The sequence below is a fragment of the Myripristis murdjan genome, chromosome 20 (assembly GCF_902150065.1).
Source record: "Myripristis murdjan chromosome 20, fMyrMur1.1, whole genome shotgun sequence".
Lineage (NCBI taxonomy): Eukaryota > Metazoa > Chordata > Actinopteri > Holocentriformes > Holocentridae > Myripristis > Myripristis murdjan.
The window spans coordinates 29,684,240-29,700,915 of NC_043999.1; the positions used below are offsets into that span (position 1 = coordinate 29,684,240).

General features: G+C 39.5%; 1 protein-coding gene across 2 annotated transcripts in view; it reads right to left on the minus strand.

The window, feature by feature from the left end:
- prkdc (protein kinase, DNA-activated, catalytic subunit) overlaps positions 1-16,676 on the minus strand; it is a 422,427-nt gene that overhangs the window by 380,637 nt on the left and 25,114 nt on the right. For both annotated transcript variants that reach the window (XM_030079770.1, XM_030079769.1), the window contains exons 4-8: positions 9,183-9,257; positions 8,645-8,753; positions 8,420-8,532; positions 6,154-6,253; positions 5,901-5,956 (exon numbers count right to left, since the gene is read on the minus strand). In XM_030079770.1, the coding sequence (XP_029935630.1) occupies positions 5,901-5,956; positions 6,154-6,253; positions 8,420-8,532; positions 8,645-8,753; positions 9,183-9,257 (453 nt within the window). The remainder of the gene's footprint in view (positions 1-5,900; positions 5,957-6,153; positions 6,254-8,419; positions 8,533-8,644; positions 8,754-9,182; positions 9,258-16,676) is intronic.

A 16,676-nucleotide genomic window follows, 5' to 3' on the forward strand; every position in this document is an offset into this window, starting at 1 on the left:
CTTAAACTGCTCAAATTATGTCATTTCTTTCTGTACTTCTCATTAATTTTCATTAAATCAGCTACATACATTACTAGTTATCAAGAGTAATCATTAAAATATTTAAAATTTCTAATTTGTGATATTGAGCTATATCAATAAAATTTACTTAACTTGACTATTTTTCTAACAAACATCACACATTTGAAACACTCATGAATAAAGGCTGAATTATGCTTCCGCGTAGGAAGAGCGTACGGAGGTTGTGCGACCGCCGCAGAGCCTTGCCGCGCGCCTCCCAAAAATTGTAACTACACGGCCCCTACGCAGCCCCACAAGAGCTGTGATTGGTCTGCCGAAGTACATTATTTCCGGCACTTCGTTGCAACCGGTATCACATCCTGTTGTTGTGCCGGCCAGCAGCACCGTTTTAAAAAGAACTGTTGTGTCTCGACTCGTCGGTTGTGTTTGAAAACTTTGGAGAATGCTGGATCTCGCGGAAGAACGCCTGGCCGAGGAGGTGCGCAAGTACCCGCACCTATACGACTCGTCCTCTCGCCATTACAAAGACGTACAGAAGAGCAGCGACCATACCTCACAGGGTCTACGTTGGTGGGAGGAGAATTGCTCCGCAGAGGTATGTTGGACACACACGCGCTGCGTAGGAAATGCGTGCTTCGCACAACCCCCGTACGCTCTTCTAACGCTGAGGCATGATTCAGCCTTTAGTTGCTTCGGCCAACCAATTTTCTCTCCCTCTTTTTCTCACCACCGCCGCGCTTGTAAAAAACACAGGCAGGGGATCAATTTATAGCACATAGCTTTATATACAATACGTACCAAAATAATACAAGATCAATTAACGGATTAATGGTCGAAATCAAATAACCCTAACCCACACAAAATTAGCAATAAAATTTACTCAGCAGAAAAGTTCAACCCTGGGCACACACAGATGAAGGAGGACTATTTTTTGGCCGAGGTATAGCACACTTTGTAAAGACGTGCGTATCGGGCAGCAAGTTTCAAATTCGTACCTTTGGCATTTTTTGTCATATCAAAATTTTAAAAAATTATAGGCTGAAAAAGGCATGGCATATATCACTAGTTTAGTCTTGAGCCACCGAATGAGTGGATATAAGGCATTTGAATATCGACTTATAATTTGGGAGTTATAGGATCCGACTTTCTTACAGATGCTTAATTCTTTTTCAGTCTGTCACCATCAAGATGTTGGTATGTTTTATCTGGCTGTCAAACTAACTGTTACTCAAAATAATTCACTTCCTCTGGAATCAGATTGCTGTATGCTTCTGAGGTTCTTTTTATCTCTATATATATATTTATATTTATATCTTTATATTTTTACAAGACTGTTGCTTGATACTTGTATTGAAATAATAACTGTTCTGTTTTCATTAAGTCTATTTATTTATCAGTCTGCTTAATACTAGCATTTATTTTAGACTATTTCATACTTTAGCTCTTATGCATAATTTATTGCTGTCTTATGTCACCGTGTTTTATTTATGTATTTTATGTACATGTCGCTCCATAAAATTACCCCTAGCTGGATGAATAAGGTTGTTTGAGTTTAATTTAACTGAATTCCACTGAACCATCAGCCAGAATTTAGCCTTAGTTTGAAGAGATACAGTGGTGGAAAAAAAAAATTCAGACACCCCATGCATTTGTGAAATACTGCATTAAGAATCACTCTTCAAGTGCAATTTTTTTTAGTACAGTCACAGTACAACACTAAACAAATCCTAAGAAAGCCATTAAAGACTTAAAATTGATTGGTTCCATAAAAATATATAAGAAATTTTGAGGAGCTTCAGCAGTGGTGGTCAAACCAAACTGGTGTCCAGTGTTCCAACCACACTGTACGTGGCCGAATTTTAGATCATGGCTTAAGGTCCTACAAGGCTATCAAGAAGCCCCTGATCAATGAGAGCCCGGCGTCATTGGGCCCAGGCACACAAGAACTGGACAGCCAGGAATTGGAAGAAGATTCTGTGGTCAGAAGAATTTGTCAAGAATTTAGTTTTGTTAGTTTTTCTTGTAAACAATAAACAAAAAAATAGAATTTGTATTTGTTTGTATCTGTCTGATGAAGCCACACCTTTTGAAACACAAAAAAGATTTTTCCACAAATACTTCATGATAACATTTGAGATTGTATAAAATTTTAAGGGTGTCCGAAAACTTTTTTCCACCACTGTATATATCCCACTTGCCAAATACCAACAGGGTTTCCTCCAGGATTTTTTGAAACTGTGGGGGAGGGCTTCAGCGTCAGCGTCTCTAATCTTGCCTAGGTACCTTTCTCTTGCCCTTTTCTCTCCCTCTGCAAGCGCGCAGCAGTAGAACAGGCGGGTGATGACTCCAGTGTTCATTTTTCAAAATAAAGTTAATTGCAGTGTACTGTAACATTTAATATTTAAATTATCATTTCAAACTCTGATTATAGTAAGTATATACGTGCAAATATAGGCTATATATATGTGTGTATATATACAGTATAGGCCAAAAGTTTGGACACACCTTCTCATTCAATGCGTTTTCTTTATTTTCATGACTATTTACATTGTAGATTCTCACTGAAGGAATCAAAACTATGAATGAACACGTGGAGTTATGTACTTAACAAAAAAAGGTGAAATAACTGAAAACATGTTTTATATTCTAGTTTCTTCAAAATAGCCACCCTTTGCTCTGATTACTGCTTTGCACACTCTTGGCATTCTCTCCATGAGCTTCAAGAGGTAGTCACCTGAAATGGTTTTCACTTCAAAGGTGTGCCTTATCAGGGTTAATTAGTGGAATTTCTTGCTTTATCAATGGGGTTGGGACCATCAGTTGTGTTGTGCAGAAGTCAGGTTACTACACAGCCGACAGCCCTATTGGACAACTGTTAAAATTCATATTATGGCAAGAACCAATCAGCTAACTAAAGAAAAACGAGTGGCCATCATTACTTTAAGAAATGTAGGTCAGTCAGTCCAGAAAATTGCAAAAACTTTAAATGTGTCCCCAAGTGGAGTCGCAAAAACCATCAAGCGCTACAACGAAACTGGCACACGAGGACCGACCAAGGAAAGGAAGACCAAGAGTCACCTCTGCTTCTGAGGACAAGTTCATCCGAGTCACCAGCCTCAGAAATCGCAAGTTAACAGCAGCTCAGATCAGAGACCAGATAAATGCCACACAGAGTTCTAGCAGCAGACCCATCTCTAGAACAACTGTTAAGAGGAGACTGCACCAATCAGGCCTTCATGGTCAAATAGCTGCTAGGATACCACTGCTAAGGAGAGGCAACAAGCAGAAGAGATTTGTTTGGGCCAAGAAACACAAGGAATGGACATTAGACCAGTGGAAATCTGTGCTTTGGTCTGATGAGTCCAAATTTGAGATCTCTGGTTCCAACGGCCGTGTCTTTGTGAGACGCAGAAAAGGTAAACGGATGGATTCCACGTACCTGGTTCCCACTGTGTAGCATGGAGGAGGAGGTGTGATGGTGTGGGGGTGTTTTGCTGGTGACACTGTTGGGAATTTATTCAAAACTGAAGGCACACTGAACCAGCATGGCTACCACAGCATCCTGCAGCGACATGCCATCCCATCCGGTTTGCGTTTAGTTGGAGAATCATTTATTTTTCAACAGGACAATGACCCCAAACACACCTCCAGGCTGTGTAAGGGCTATTTGACCAAGAAGGAGAGTGATGGAGTGCTGTGGCAGATGACCTGGCCTCCACAGTCACTGGACCTGAACCCAATCCAGATGGTTTGGGGTGAGCTGGACCGCAGAGTGAAGGCAAAGGGGCCAACAAGTGCTAAACACCCCTGGGAACTCCTTCAAGACTGTTGGAAAACCATTTCAGGTGACTACCTCTTGAAGCTCATCGAGAGAATGCCAAGAGTGTGCAAAGCAATAATCAGAGCAAAGGGTGGCTATTTTGAAGAAACTAAAATATAAAACATGTTTTCAGTTATTTCACCTTTTTTTGTTAAGTACATAACTCCACGTGTTCATTCATAGTTTTGATGCCTTCAGTGAGAATCTACAATGTAAATAGTCATGAAAATAAAGAAAATGCATTGAATGAGAAGGTGTGTCCAAACTTTTGGCCTGTACTGTATATATAGATATATATATATATTTATATATCTATATCTATATATAAATAGATATATATCTATATATATATAAATAGATATATCTATATATATATATATATAAATAGATATATATATATATATATATATATATAGATAGATAGATATAGATATATCTATAGATAGATAGATACATATATAGATCTATATATAGATCTATATATAGATCTATATATAGTTTTTTATATATATATATATATATATAGATTTATATATCTATATATAGATCTATATATATATCTATATCTATATATATATAAATATATATATATACATATCTATATATAGATCTATATATAGATATCTATATATATCTATATATCAATACACTTTAAATTGTTTTAACATCCGAAAAAAAAAAAACATCGATCAATTACATGTAGCGGAAACCCTGACCAAGCATGGCATATTTTGCAACAATGAATTCTGTTGATTGTCTAGTTTCATGTGATATCTTTCCTTTTCCTGTGACTCCATAACTCAGCCCACTAAACTTCATGAAAAACGGAGTGTCAGCTGTGGCTTCCGACAGCCAAATGGAGCATAAGGATTATTCTCATTGACAAATTTTTAAAAAGTATTTGTTGTCAAGGAAGCACTATCGAGTGGCCAATTTACATCAAAACAGGCACACTGTCTCATTACATTATGGGAACCTACTGCCCTGAGTTTCATGTAAATGGGATCAACAGATCTCAGCATACAAATAATTGAATATAACAGTGCTACCTAGCAGCCGATTTGCATCAACCCTCAGTGCCCTATGTGTCACTGGATTCCCAAATTTTGGTGTTGATCGGACAAGCCTTTGTTGAGACGTGACTCAGACACATGGTTGAAGAGTTTGACATTGGTAGTACTAAACTGATAAATGTTAGTATGCTCACTGACAGTAGCATTTGTATTAACTGCACTATTATTTGGATTTTTATTGCTGATAGTGTTTGCATTGTCAGTAACTATGCCAGAACTGATTACCATCACTGTTACACCCCATATACATTATCAGTAAAGCTCAGCTAAATTATTAGTAACCTAAGTATTAGTACTTACAGTCTGTTCCAAACCACACAACTACCTCTCATACATACTGTGCTGCATTATGGACAAATCAGTCACTAAACTGGCTCCTGTCCAGTGTGTTCTGAGCAATACTCCGGGGCAAGTGCTATCCTAAATAGTCATCAATGATTTCCGCCTATTTTTAAGATACAACAAATGCACTGTTTTTGGAAGGAATTCTATTACACAGAGAAATTTGTTTCACTGTTAAAGAGGGAAAAATTTGAATGGCTCTTGTCAGTAATGGATAGGAAGGGCTGTGTGCTGTAAAACTTTTGAGTCCTATAATTAACCTAACTTAAATTCAGGTGGTGAGGGGAGGTGAAGCCGCTGAAAAGTCTAAGTTGGCTGAGTGGAATTTCAGCTTCTCACAACCCAGTTGCATGTTTTTGTTCTGTATCTTGTATATGGGACTGAACCGTGATTTTGGTGAACGTTGATGTGAGAATAAAAAATGCCTGTAAAGTGCGTTGATGAGTCCCAGCTCAGTATATACACTGGGCAGTATGGTGAATATTAACAGGAAAAAGAGAAGAGTGAAAAATGGCAACATGATACTGATCAAATTTATACCCATCTAGTCACAACACAGACACTTCACTGCCAGGACATCCAAGACAAAAGGACTTGTATGTAGCATAGCCTGAAGCATACACAGAGCTTTCAAGGTCATTTACCTGTGGACTGATTGTCTTCAGAGCATACTGAAATATCTCCTTTGAGGTTGCGGGGTCTGCGCAGGCACAGATATATCATTAAGGATATGTACCACAACAGAACACAAAATCAAGAACATACTCAATATGTGGCATTAGTTGTGAAACAAAAGACATATTTAGGCATGTATGTAGGCTGGTGTGCAAACACACACACACACACACACACACACACACACACACACACACACACACAAAGACAAAATGTTCCCACCTTCTTCCATGGTTTTAGTAAAGTTGACCATCAAAGCAGTGATTCCTCTCAAACATCCTGCCACAACAATAAGTTTTGGCTCCTTCGTTGAAGAGGTCATCTACAATAAAAGTATGTTGGAAACAATGACTTAAGTACATTTCCACAGTCAGTGCAACACTTTTCAGTCACTGTTCAGTGACTACGTTTACATGCACACCATACTCCAATTTGGGTCAATATTCTGGTTAAGGTAATATTCCAAATAAGGTGTTTATATGCGCTGCAGCAACTGGAATATTCTGTTCACATGTTACTTGGCATATTCCCGTGTTTCGGCATATTCCACGCTCTCATTTAATGCAACTCAACCTGCAGGGGCAGCAATATGCCTATAGGCGTCTGGTCTGCCGGAAAACAGCAAAGGAAGAAGAAGAAGTCGCTATTGCTGTGTTTTCTTCTATCGATATACTTCATGATATTTAAGTCTTTCATTAGCTTAAGGCAGACTGCAGTCTCCTCCTCACTCCAAAAATGCTGGCTCTTGCTGCTTTTCGCTATGCTGTTCGTCATGTTGTTCTCCCCGCTTGCAGTAACCATAACAACAAAGACGCCCAAGGATTCCTTGTGAATCGAGCATGCGCAGACGTAACTGAATATTCCGGTACGGGGCATTTTCCAATTAAGGTGTTTACATGGCACAATATTCTGGTTAAGACAGGCATATGCCAGGGGTCTTATCCGGAATATCTCCAACTGGAATATGACCTTAATCGGGTTTGACACGTGTTTACATTACTCGTGCGCAACCGGAATATTGAGGATATTCCAAATAATACAGGGATATGGTATGCATGTAAACGTGCTCATTGACTGTATATCGATATCACTATAACAATTTCAATGTCATTTAGTGTGCAGAACTACATGTTGTGTACAACACTCAAAAAAGAGATAAGAGCAGGTTTAGTGTTGTGTTTTCTCTAAAATTTGTCTGTCAGTATGGCTGTAAAGGAAATGGGGCTGTCAAACGTATATACTTTGGTATATATAAATGGTAAATGGACTGCATTTCTATAGCACTTTTCTAGTCTACTGACCACTCAAAGTGCTTTACAATGTTTTGCCTCACATTCATACACACATTCACACACTGATGGCAGAGGCTACCATGCAAGGTGCCAAACTGTAAATCAGAAGCAGTTAAGGGTTCAATATCTTGCTCAAGGACACTTTGACACACTCTGGAGGAGCTGGGGATCAAACCGGGAACCCTCCGATTACCAGACGACTGCTCTACCCCCTGAGCAACACCACCACCGAAAAATACTAAAAAATTGGAATGGTACAAATACTGCTTAAGAATAGTATCGATCAATTCTTTCTCTAACCACAAAATAAATCTTTTTCGCTCTGCCAGCCACACACACACACACACACGCGCGCGCACACACACACCTCACCTCTCACTGTTAAGGTGGATCATCGTCTTAGTGCTACTTCAGGTCAGCGCCAATAACTTCACTACTACTTATACTTCCAGGAGTGTATTCCCAAAATAAAAATCACTTGCTAAATACAGCAGGTGCTACAGAGCCTCCCCAACCAGTTTTCGTCAAAAAAGAAAAAAGCAGGAGCACCATGTAGAAGCTTTTTTGCGTATATGGCTGACAAACATGAAAAGGCCAATGATGTTAATAGAACAATATGACAACAATGCTACAAAGTGGTGCCTACGAATGGAGCCAGCACAATAAACTTGGCCAAGCACTTTGTGGGCCATCACTCCAATCTACACAAAGAATTTTGAGAAGTTGGTGAAAGCTCGTTTCAATATCACCGAAGCATTACACATTTGCCACTAAAATATGTGTTGTTCTTTAACATTACCCAGAACATTAGCAATTTTTGATTAAGCTAACCTACCTAACCTAAACAGTGTGAGATGCTGCTGTGTTTGACAACACACACACACCCTCAATATTAAAGTTAGAGATTGGGTAGTCTAGTTAAACAACTTCAGTTTTAAGCCTAATTCACCAAAAGAACAAGTATTTGTGTCTGAAATGTTTAATTTCTCCTCTAGTCCCAGATTAAAACCATTTTTATAGCCCTTAATATGTCCTAATTTTTTCCCTGTGTATCAAAAACGGCATCTAGCATCTGTATTTTCCTGGTTATCGTATTGGAGTTAAAAATTGTGGTATCGTAACAACCCTAAAAAGACAGACATCAGTGTCAGAACCTGGTGGCTCCCCTTTCATATTAATGCTATCTGCGACTGTACCTGTTCTTTTAGCTCTCCCAGATATGCTTTGTAGAGTTTGTCAGAGTTGTTGACCATTTCACTGGGATGGACGTCTCCAAGAACTCCCAGCAACTCGTAGATTTTACCGAGAACTATTGCAACAGTGATAAGAATTATTAAAACCACTCAGTTTATTATATTTTCATTGTGTGAGTAAAGTCATTTGGACATGAGGCTGTAACAAAATGAGTGGGTCAAACTCACCTGAATCCGCTACTTTGTTCCGCTGACAGAGTTCACCGTAGTATCTGTTGAATATTTCACAGACTCTCATGTCTGCGGCAATACTGGAAGCCTTTGTAAGATTAAGAACCTGCGTGATAGATGGGAGGATTAGTCTAACAGGAGCCAGTACAAGTATACCAAAATTCAATAATTCCAATTCTAGTTATTCTTTATTAATCCCAGTTTGAATTACTAGGGAGAGAGCTGAGCAGGTAATGTTTGCACTGTCTGTTGCTAATACTACTTTTAATTCAAGTCAAGTCTTATTACTTCAGGTTCATATTCAAATAGATTTTATTCTAATAAGATCGTAGGATTCACATGTGAATTGTACTTAAAGTGGATTTATCATGTAGATCACACAGCAGAACAGACTGAAATTTAGGAATGACACCAGGGATTTGCACTATTAAACTGCAGCCCACGCAGTTTAACATCTGCCTCTTCCCCATCATCACCATATTATTGCCACTTGCAGTAAGTGCAGCCACTTGAAGATGATAAAGACAAAAACAACCTTGATAAGGAGTTCCAGCGCTGGTGTCCTGCATTTTGCTCCCTTGTCTTTAGTATACAAAACCATGCACATGTCCTGCATAAGGAACAAATATAAAGAGTAAGCCATTTAGTTGTGGAACGAAAAGTAGACATTCACATTTCAAAATATTCCAAAATGAAGATGCCCTGTAACTGCCCTGTAAATGCCCAAGTAAATGTCTTTTTATTACTTATTATTACTCACTAGGTGCGTTTCCATCCACCTGATTTTATTTGCATTTTTAACTCTTACACCGGTTATGTCGGCGCCAACAGGATTCGGCATGCCGACTTTACATAACAATTTCTCCATGATCGCTTATGATATTCTGAAACTTTAAGCGGTGTCTGAAACCGGAGAGCCGGAGCTTTGCGCCCATATAAGATCCATTACGGTAACTCCATAGCAACTACTGACAATTCGACCGTCCAATCACAGCAGAGTCCTCGGTGCGTCACATGGTTGCAATCTTAGCTTCTTACTAGGGCTGAACGATTTGGGAAAATAATCTAATTGCGATTTTTTCCCCCAATATTGCGATTGCAATTTAATATGCAATGTTTTATTTTATCCGTCCAATCACAGCAGAGTCCCCGGTGCGTCACATGGTTGCAATCTGAGCTTCTCCCTAGGGCTGAACGATTTGGGAAAATAATCTAATTGCGATTTTTTCCCCCAATATTGCGACTGTGATTTAATATGCGATGTTTTATTTTATTTGTTTTGTTGTTTTGTTTTGTTTTGGAGTCCGTTGAGCACAATCGAGTTCACAGGCGTGAATTCACAGGTTTAGCTATAGCCCCGCCCACTTTTAACCTGTAAATCACCAGTTACGGGTGTCCTGGAACGCAGCATCAGTTTCTGACTGCTCCACTGAGCCAGAGGCTATTGCGCACCAGGTAGGCAGGATGAAAAGTTGGTGCGACTGAGAGCTCCACTCACTGTAGCTTGCGTCTCATGACCAACTTATAATCGCGCAAGTTGCAGTTAGGAAATCGCGTTTTATCATACCGCGATATTATCGCAAATGCAATTAATCGTTCAGCCCTACTTCTCACTACCGTAACTCCTGAACCAATGGTGCGAACGAAAAAATTTTGACAGTTTCTGAGAGGAGAGAGGCAGAGCTTTCCAGTGGAGTGTGGATACACCAGTCATTACGGTGTCCCGCTGCCCGGCAGCCCACAGAAGCCCCCCCTCAATTCCCCCCCGCTCAATTCCCTGTCCCAACCAGCAGGGAGCAGGCAAAGACAATAAGAGCCAGCAGGAGGGCAGGCAAAGTGCTGTCTACTGCAGGAGCACATTCTGAAAGTGTCTGGTCTGCCATGTTAGCCTCTGTTTGCAATTAGAGAGGAACTGTATCAAGGACTGTCGTAAAACTGCATAAAATACGCCTGGACAATATTTGTGATAGCAGGCTGAAAAGGGGACTTCTGAAAGCCCAGGACTAACAAAACTTTTTGTACATATGTAAGATAGTTCAGAGTTCAAATTGTACATTTCAAATTGTTTGTTCATGTCATTTCAGAGTTCCTATGTTGCTATAAAATTGAAAATTCTAAATCCATTTTCTCTTTTTTCCCCCTTTTATCTGTTATTACACAGTGAAAACACACAGAAAATATTGAATAACTGCCAGGTATTGAAAGTTGACGTTTTACTGTAAAAATGAGCAAAAGCACTCACTCACTGCACAATTCTGACAATTCTACAACCATAAAAAGCAAAATAAATCAAGGCGGATTTAGCTGAATTGCAAGTGTAAGAGGGTTAATTTGCGTATTAAAATCTCAAATGGAAACACTGACAATTTGAAAATATCTCCAAATATCGCAAAAAAGGTTTTACGCTTAGGGGAGGTGGAAAAGTATGGAGGACTAAAAGGGACAGAATGAAATAAATAAATACATCTTTAAATAAATACTTAAAAGTGTCATTAATTAATTAAAATGGTAATGAAATTAAGAAATGTGTCATTAAATGTGTCATTAATTCATTAAAATACGAGCTCATTTAATGTAAAAACATATGTATAATTATTTCACTATTTAATTAATTATTTCATTATTTAATTAATTACTTCACTATTTAATTAATTATTTCATGGACCAGTGTTGCAGTGCTTCATGAATTAATTTTACCTGTCAAACTCACCCATCAAAGTCAGTGGGCGGATCCTAACACCTGAATCGGTTACCCGGCACAGCAAGTCAATACAGATCGACTTCAGATAATCGATTGATGCAGAGCAAGTACATATATTCTAGAGTGAATGTTTTCAACTGTTTTGCTTAACCCAGACGCTCAGGTTGCATAACCTACAGCCGAGAGACTTTACTAAACATCAGAGTAAAGCATGCTGCAAGAAATGAGACACTCTGCTTTGATGTGGACATACTATGCCAGCATGGGATTTTACCTGTGTCTACACCGGCAGTCACCAGGGAGAGGAGGAAGCACAAGCGGTGCGAACGTAAACATAGGAGGGGGAAGAGAGCCGGGATCCACGCTAGGCTAAAGGCTAAAGGCTAACCCCTCCAGACCAGCAGGACCGTCGCTCTTGCTCTCTAATGTTTGCTCCCTCGACAACAAGCTGGACGAGCTACGCTTGCTAAGAGACACCCGCAGGAGAGACTGCGGTGTGCTTGCTTTTGCAGAGACATGGCTCCATGGAAACATCCCATCCCTGCAGGAGTAGAGCACTGAACATTGTCAGAGACCCCTCTCACCCGCTCCATAAATACTTTGAACTGCTGCCATCAGGCGAACTGTTCAGAAGCATAAAAAGCAAAACCACCAGAATGAGCAACAGCTTCCTCCAGAAAGCTGTTAGGCTTTTAAACTGCTGACGTTACCCATCACTCAGGGATCCCAAGTGAGAAACGCTATCTCATTTTGTGTGCACTACTGCTATATGTGTAGCTTAATGACAATAAAGCTTGATTTGATTTGATTTGATTTGATATTCTGACACACTGGGTGGCGCAACCTTTACTCGGTTCAAACAAGTGGGGGACTTGCAGGGGCAAATGTTATTGCGGGTGCACGTTGCGTGCTAGATAGGTGCAGCCACAAAATGTCGAGAAGTTGCCCAGAACTAGAGTTCTCATCAGGCCTGAAAATTAAGGCCCGACCCACCCCGGGCCCAACTGGGCCAGCCCGAGGCCCTACCCGACCCAACTAATTAGCCGAACTTTAGGCCCGACAGCCCAATAAAGCCCGGAAAAAAAAAAAAAAAATCGCCAAATTCGCCATTATTTAGCAGTGCCAGTGGCGAAAGGCAGCTTTAAATGTTCAGTTGTTCATAAAACATAAAAGTAGGCTATTAATTTCTCCGTTCTCTACTTCTCTGTTGTAAAGTGTCTTTGATTTATGACTCTGCCGAGCAGTGGCGGTGTTGCCGCCCTAGGCGAAATTACTGGCTTGCGCCCTTTCATGTTACTACTCCAACCCCCCCCGCCCCCGCCACACCAGTCGGCCGCAGCACTGGGGCACCATCAGTTGGCATCAGGCGGCACCATCAGTCGGCATCAGGCGAGCCAGCCGCGGTACCGGCCGGCATCAGGACGACTGATGGTGCCGCGTCAATACGGTAGTCTAGAAAACTGGCGATTTTTTTTATTTCTCGTGCGCCCAGGGCAGTTGCCCACACTGCCTATAACAAAAACCGTCCCTGTTGCCGAGTCTGCCAGCACAGCGGGATACTGCTCTCTCACTTGTTTGCGCGGCACTCGCACAGCTGGTTGTTGTAACTGAAAGTTTAGCCTCCAAATCCAATCCAGTCTCTCACTCTCTCCACCAGTCACATAAAAATGAAACGTCATAATCAATAACAGAACACATAATTATAATTTTTTATTAAAAAAAAAAAAAAATCCCCCACAGAACCCGAAGCCCAACCCGACCCGCCCAATTCACATAAATTTTAGGCCCGACCCGACCCGAAAATGTCGGGTCGGGTAGGGTCGGGTCGGGTTCGGGCAGAATATGAGAACTCTACCCAGAACTACTCAGAGAAGCAGCAACTTTAATGGAAGCAAAACTCCTCCGGCTCCGGCAGACTTCCAGACTTCCAGGCTTCAGACCTAAGCAATCAATTAGGCTAGATTCGCGTTAGTCCCGCCCACTGACTTTGATGGGTGACTTTGACAGATAAAATTAATTCATGAAGCACTGCATCACTGGTCCATGAAATAATTAATTAAATAGTGAAATAATTATGTATATGTTTTTACATTAAATGAGCTGGTATTTTAATGAATTAATGGCACATTTAATGACACATTTATTTATTTAATTTCCATTTTAATTAATAAATGACACTTTTAAGTATTTATTTAAAGATGTATTTATTTATTTCATTCTGTCCTTTTTAGTCCTCCATAGAAAAGTTGGTGTATAGATAAAAAGAAAATGCAAATAAGTGCTATGGAAACAGGTTTAGCAAATAAACGGTGACATTCATAATCACATTTTGTTTTGTCGATTTTTTTCTGAAAATTCAGTTAAAATTTGCAATATATTTGGATGGAAACCCAAGTACTGACTGCTATAAAGCACAGTGATTCATCCTATAATCAGATCATGAAAGCTTTTTTGGTGGTCTTCACAGTTCTAAAGAACTCAGAGGCTCAAAAGAAGTTTTAAGGCAGATAATTTGAAATTTATTAATGGATAGCCCCTTGAGATGAACCATCTCGTTTTCAAGGGGGTCCAACACAAAACATACAACACAATACAACAGCACAATCACATACAGCATACATATAAGGCTCTCAAGTACCAACTAACCCCACAACATTCCCGCAATCCCACATCACCCCACGCAGAACAAACAAAAATCACACAAATCGTGTCATGCACCATCAGCTACAACAATAAAACAGTAATGATATCAATAATAGCGACAGCGACAACAATAGTAGTGGAAGCGGTATTACCAGTGACAATGCATACAGCACAATACCATCAATATGTCATACATTATACAAATGCGTAGTAGTGGAGAGGGTAAAGAAGACATTACCATTAGAGGCAGTTACACGGTGTTTTGAGGAAATGAAATAGAGAGTTTTTGAAATTATGAGATGAATTGATTGTTCTTATATTGTTAGGAAGAGTGTTCCAGTCTGATGGAGCTTTTAATCTGAAAGCACGTCTGCTGCATTCTTTATTAGTTTTTGGAACCAAGAGAAATGGTTGCTGAGTGTGTCTGAGCGGATATGGAGATGTGAATGGGATTAAATGTTGTTTTAAATACGGGGGGGGGGGGGTTCAAAAGTGTTCTGATATACAATGTCAGCATAGTCCAAGATAGGTAATAATAACTGAATAACAATTCTTTTTCTGATCTGAGGAGTGAAGCAGTTTATTGAACGGTAAAGTATGGCTAGATTACGACTTAGTTTATTTGTGATAGATTCAATGTGATATTTAAAGGAAAATACAGGGTCAATCCAGAGGCCGAGATACTTAAATGAGATGACCTGGTCAAGTGGTGAGCCATCAAAAAAAGAAATGGCCAGATCTGAAGCATCACCAGGACCTGGTCTAATGCCAAACAACATACTACAGGATTTATTTTTGTTCAAGATTAATTTATTGGATGAAAGCCATCTGTGAACTACGGCAAACTCATGTTGTAGAGAATTTTGTATGACAGATCTATTATCGCTAGATGTGTATATTACAGTGTCGTCAGCATATAAGTGAACTTGGCAGTCAGAGCATATTTTTGGGAGATCATTAATAAAAATGGAGAAAAGGAGTGGTCCTAAGGATGAACCCTGAGGTACTCCCTTCGGGACAGTTAAATAATCTGAGTGATTTCCGTTAAAGCTGACACGCTGACGTCTATTATGAAGATAAGAGTTAAACCAGAGCAGACTATGTTGAGAGATACCAATGGAATAAAGTTTATCAAGAAGTAGGTAATGGTCAACAATATCAAAAGCCTTTGATAAATCAAGAAATATTGCACCAGTGAGTTTGCCATTTTCAGAAGCAGTAAACACATCATTAGTGAACTTTAACAGAGCTGTGGTTGTTGAGTAATTGGGTCTGAAACCAGATTGGCATGGAGATAAAATATTGTGGTCTGTAATATAATGTGATAATTGATTGACAATTAATTTCTCAAAGATTTTAGCTATAGAATTGATAATAGAGATTGGACGGTAATTATTGATATCATGTGGGTCTCCTCCCTTATGGAGTGGAGTGACAGTGGCACATTTCCAGGCAGAAGGGAGGGCACAGGTTGATAGTGAGAGGTTGAACAGATCACAGAGTGGGTACATCAGAATATGTGCTGCTAGTTTAATAAATCTAGTCTCAATGCCATCTGGTCCAGGTCCACAGTCATCTTTTAAATCATTAATTGTGCGTTGAACTTCAATGGGTAATATTTTACAAAAAGAAAAAGAGCTGTTACAGGAAGAGTTAACAGAGGAAACACACGCTGCAAGTGAATCAAAGACTTGCGAGTCACCTACAGACGTAAAATGCTGGTTAAAGATGTTGGAGATAAGTAATGGGTCCTGAATGGTGGTATTGTTGAAATGGAGCTGGGTGTTGGTGCTTTTGTTTGACCTGTTGAGGATGTTATTCAGATTTTTCCAAAACTGTTTTGGTTTATTCATATTTTCAGATAGTTGATTTTTATAGAAGTCTGATTTAGCATTACGTGTTTTTGTCTTACAGAGATTCCTTAATGACCTATATTTTTCCCAGTGAGCATCATTCTTGGTTTTTCTGTAACTCCTCCAGGCTTTATCTCGTTGTTTGAAAAGATTAATCAGATGAGAACTGATCCAGGGTAAATGTTGGCCTTTGACCTTTATTTCTTTCCATGGGGCGTGTTTATCAATAAAATGTATGAGCTCTGTATAAAAATAATTCCAAGCGTCTTCAATAAATGGTATAAGTTGAAATCTATCCCAGTTTATTGCAATCAAATCATGTATAAAATTATCAAAATTAATATTCTTACTTTGTCTTATCTTAATGTGTTTTGGAGAAAGGCGAGGAGACTTAATTTTCCAAACACAAAAGACACTAGAGTGATCACTGAAGCAGTCAGAGAGAACGCCAGATTTAATAATTCTGTGAGGGTGGGTGACAAGAATCCAGTCTAGTAGTGATTTAGATCTGGCATCAACTCTGGTGGGTTCGTTGATCAGCTGAGTTAAGTGTATACTCTTGAGTAGATTTTTGTCGTTAGATGAAGAACGGTCAAGCCAGTTAGAGTTGAAATCGCCAAGAATGATCATTTCATGAGGATGTTCAAATGAGGTAAGAGTGGACAAAATGCATTTGGCTGAGTCAGAATGGACAGGTGGAGGTCTGTAGATGCTACCTATGATAAGATGTTTATTTTCATGAAGTCTTAACTCAACAAAAAGTCCTTCAAAGAGAGATGGAAGTACCTTTGGAGTGGCAATTTCAGAAATTATGTGCTGGGATACATAAATA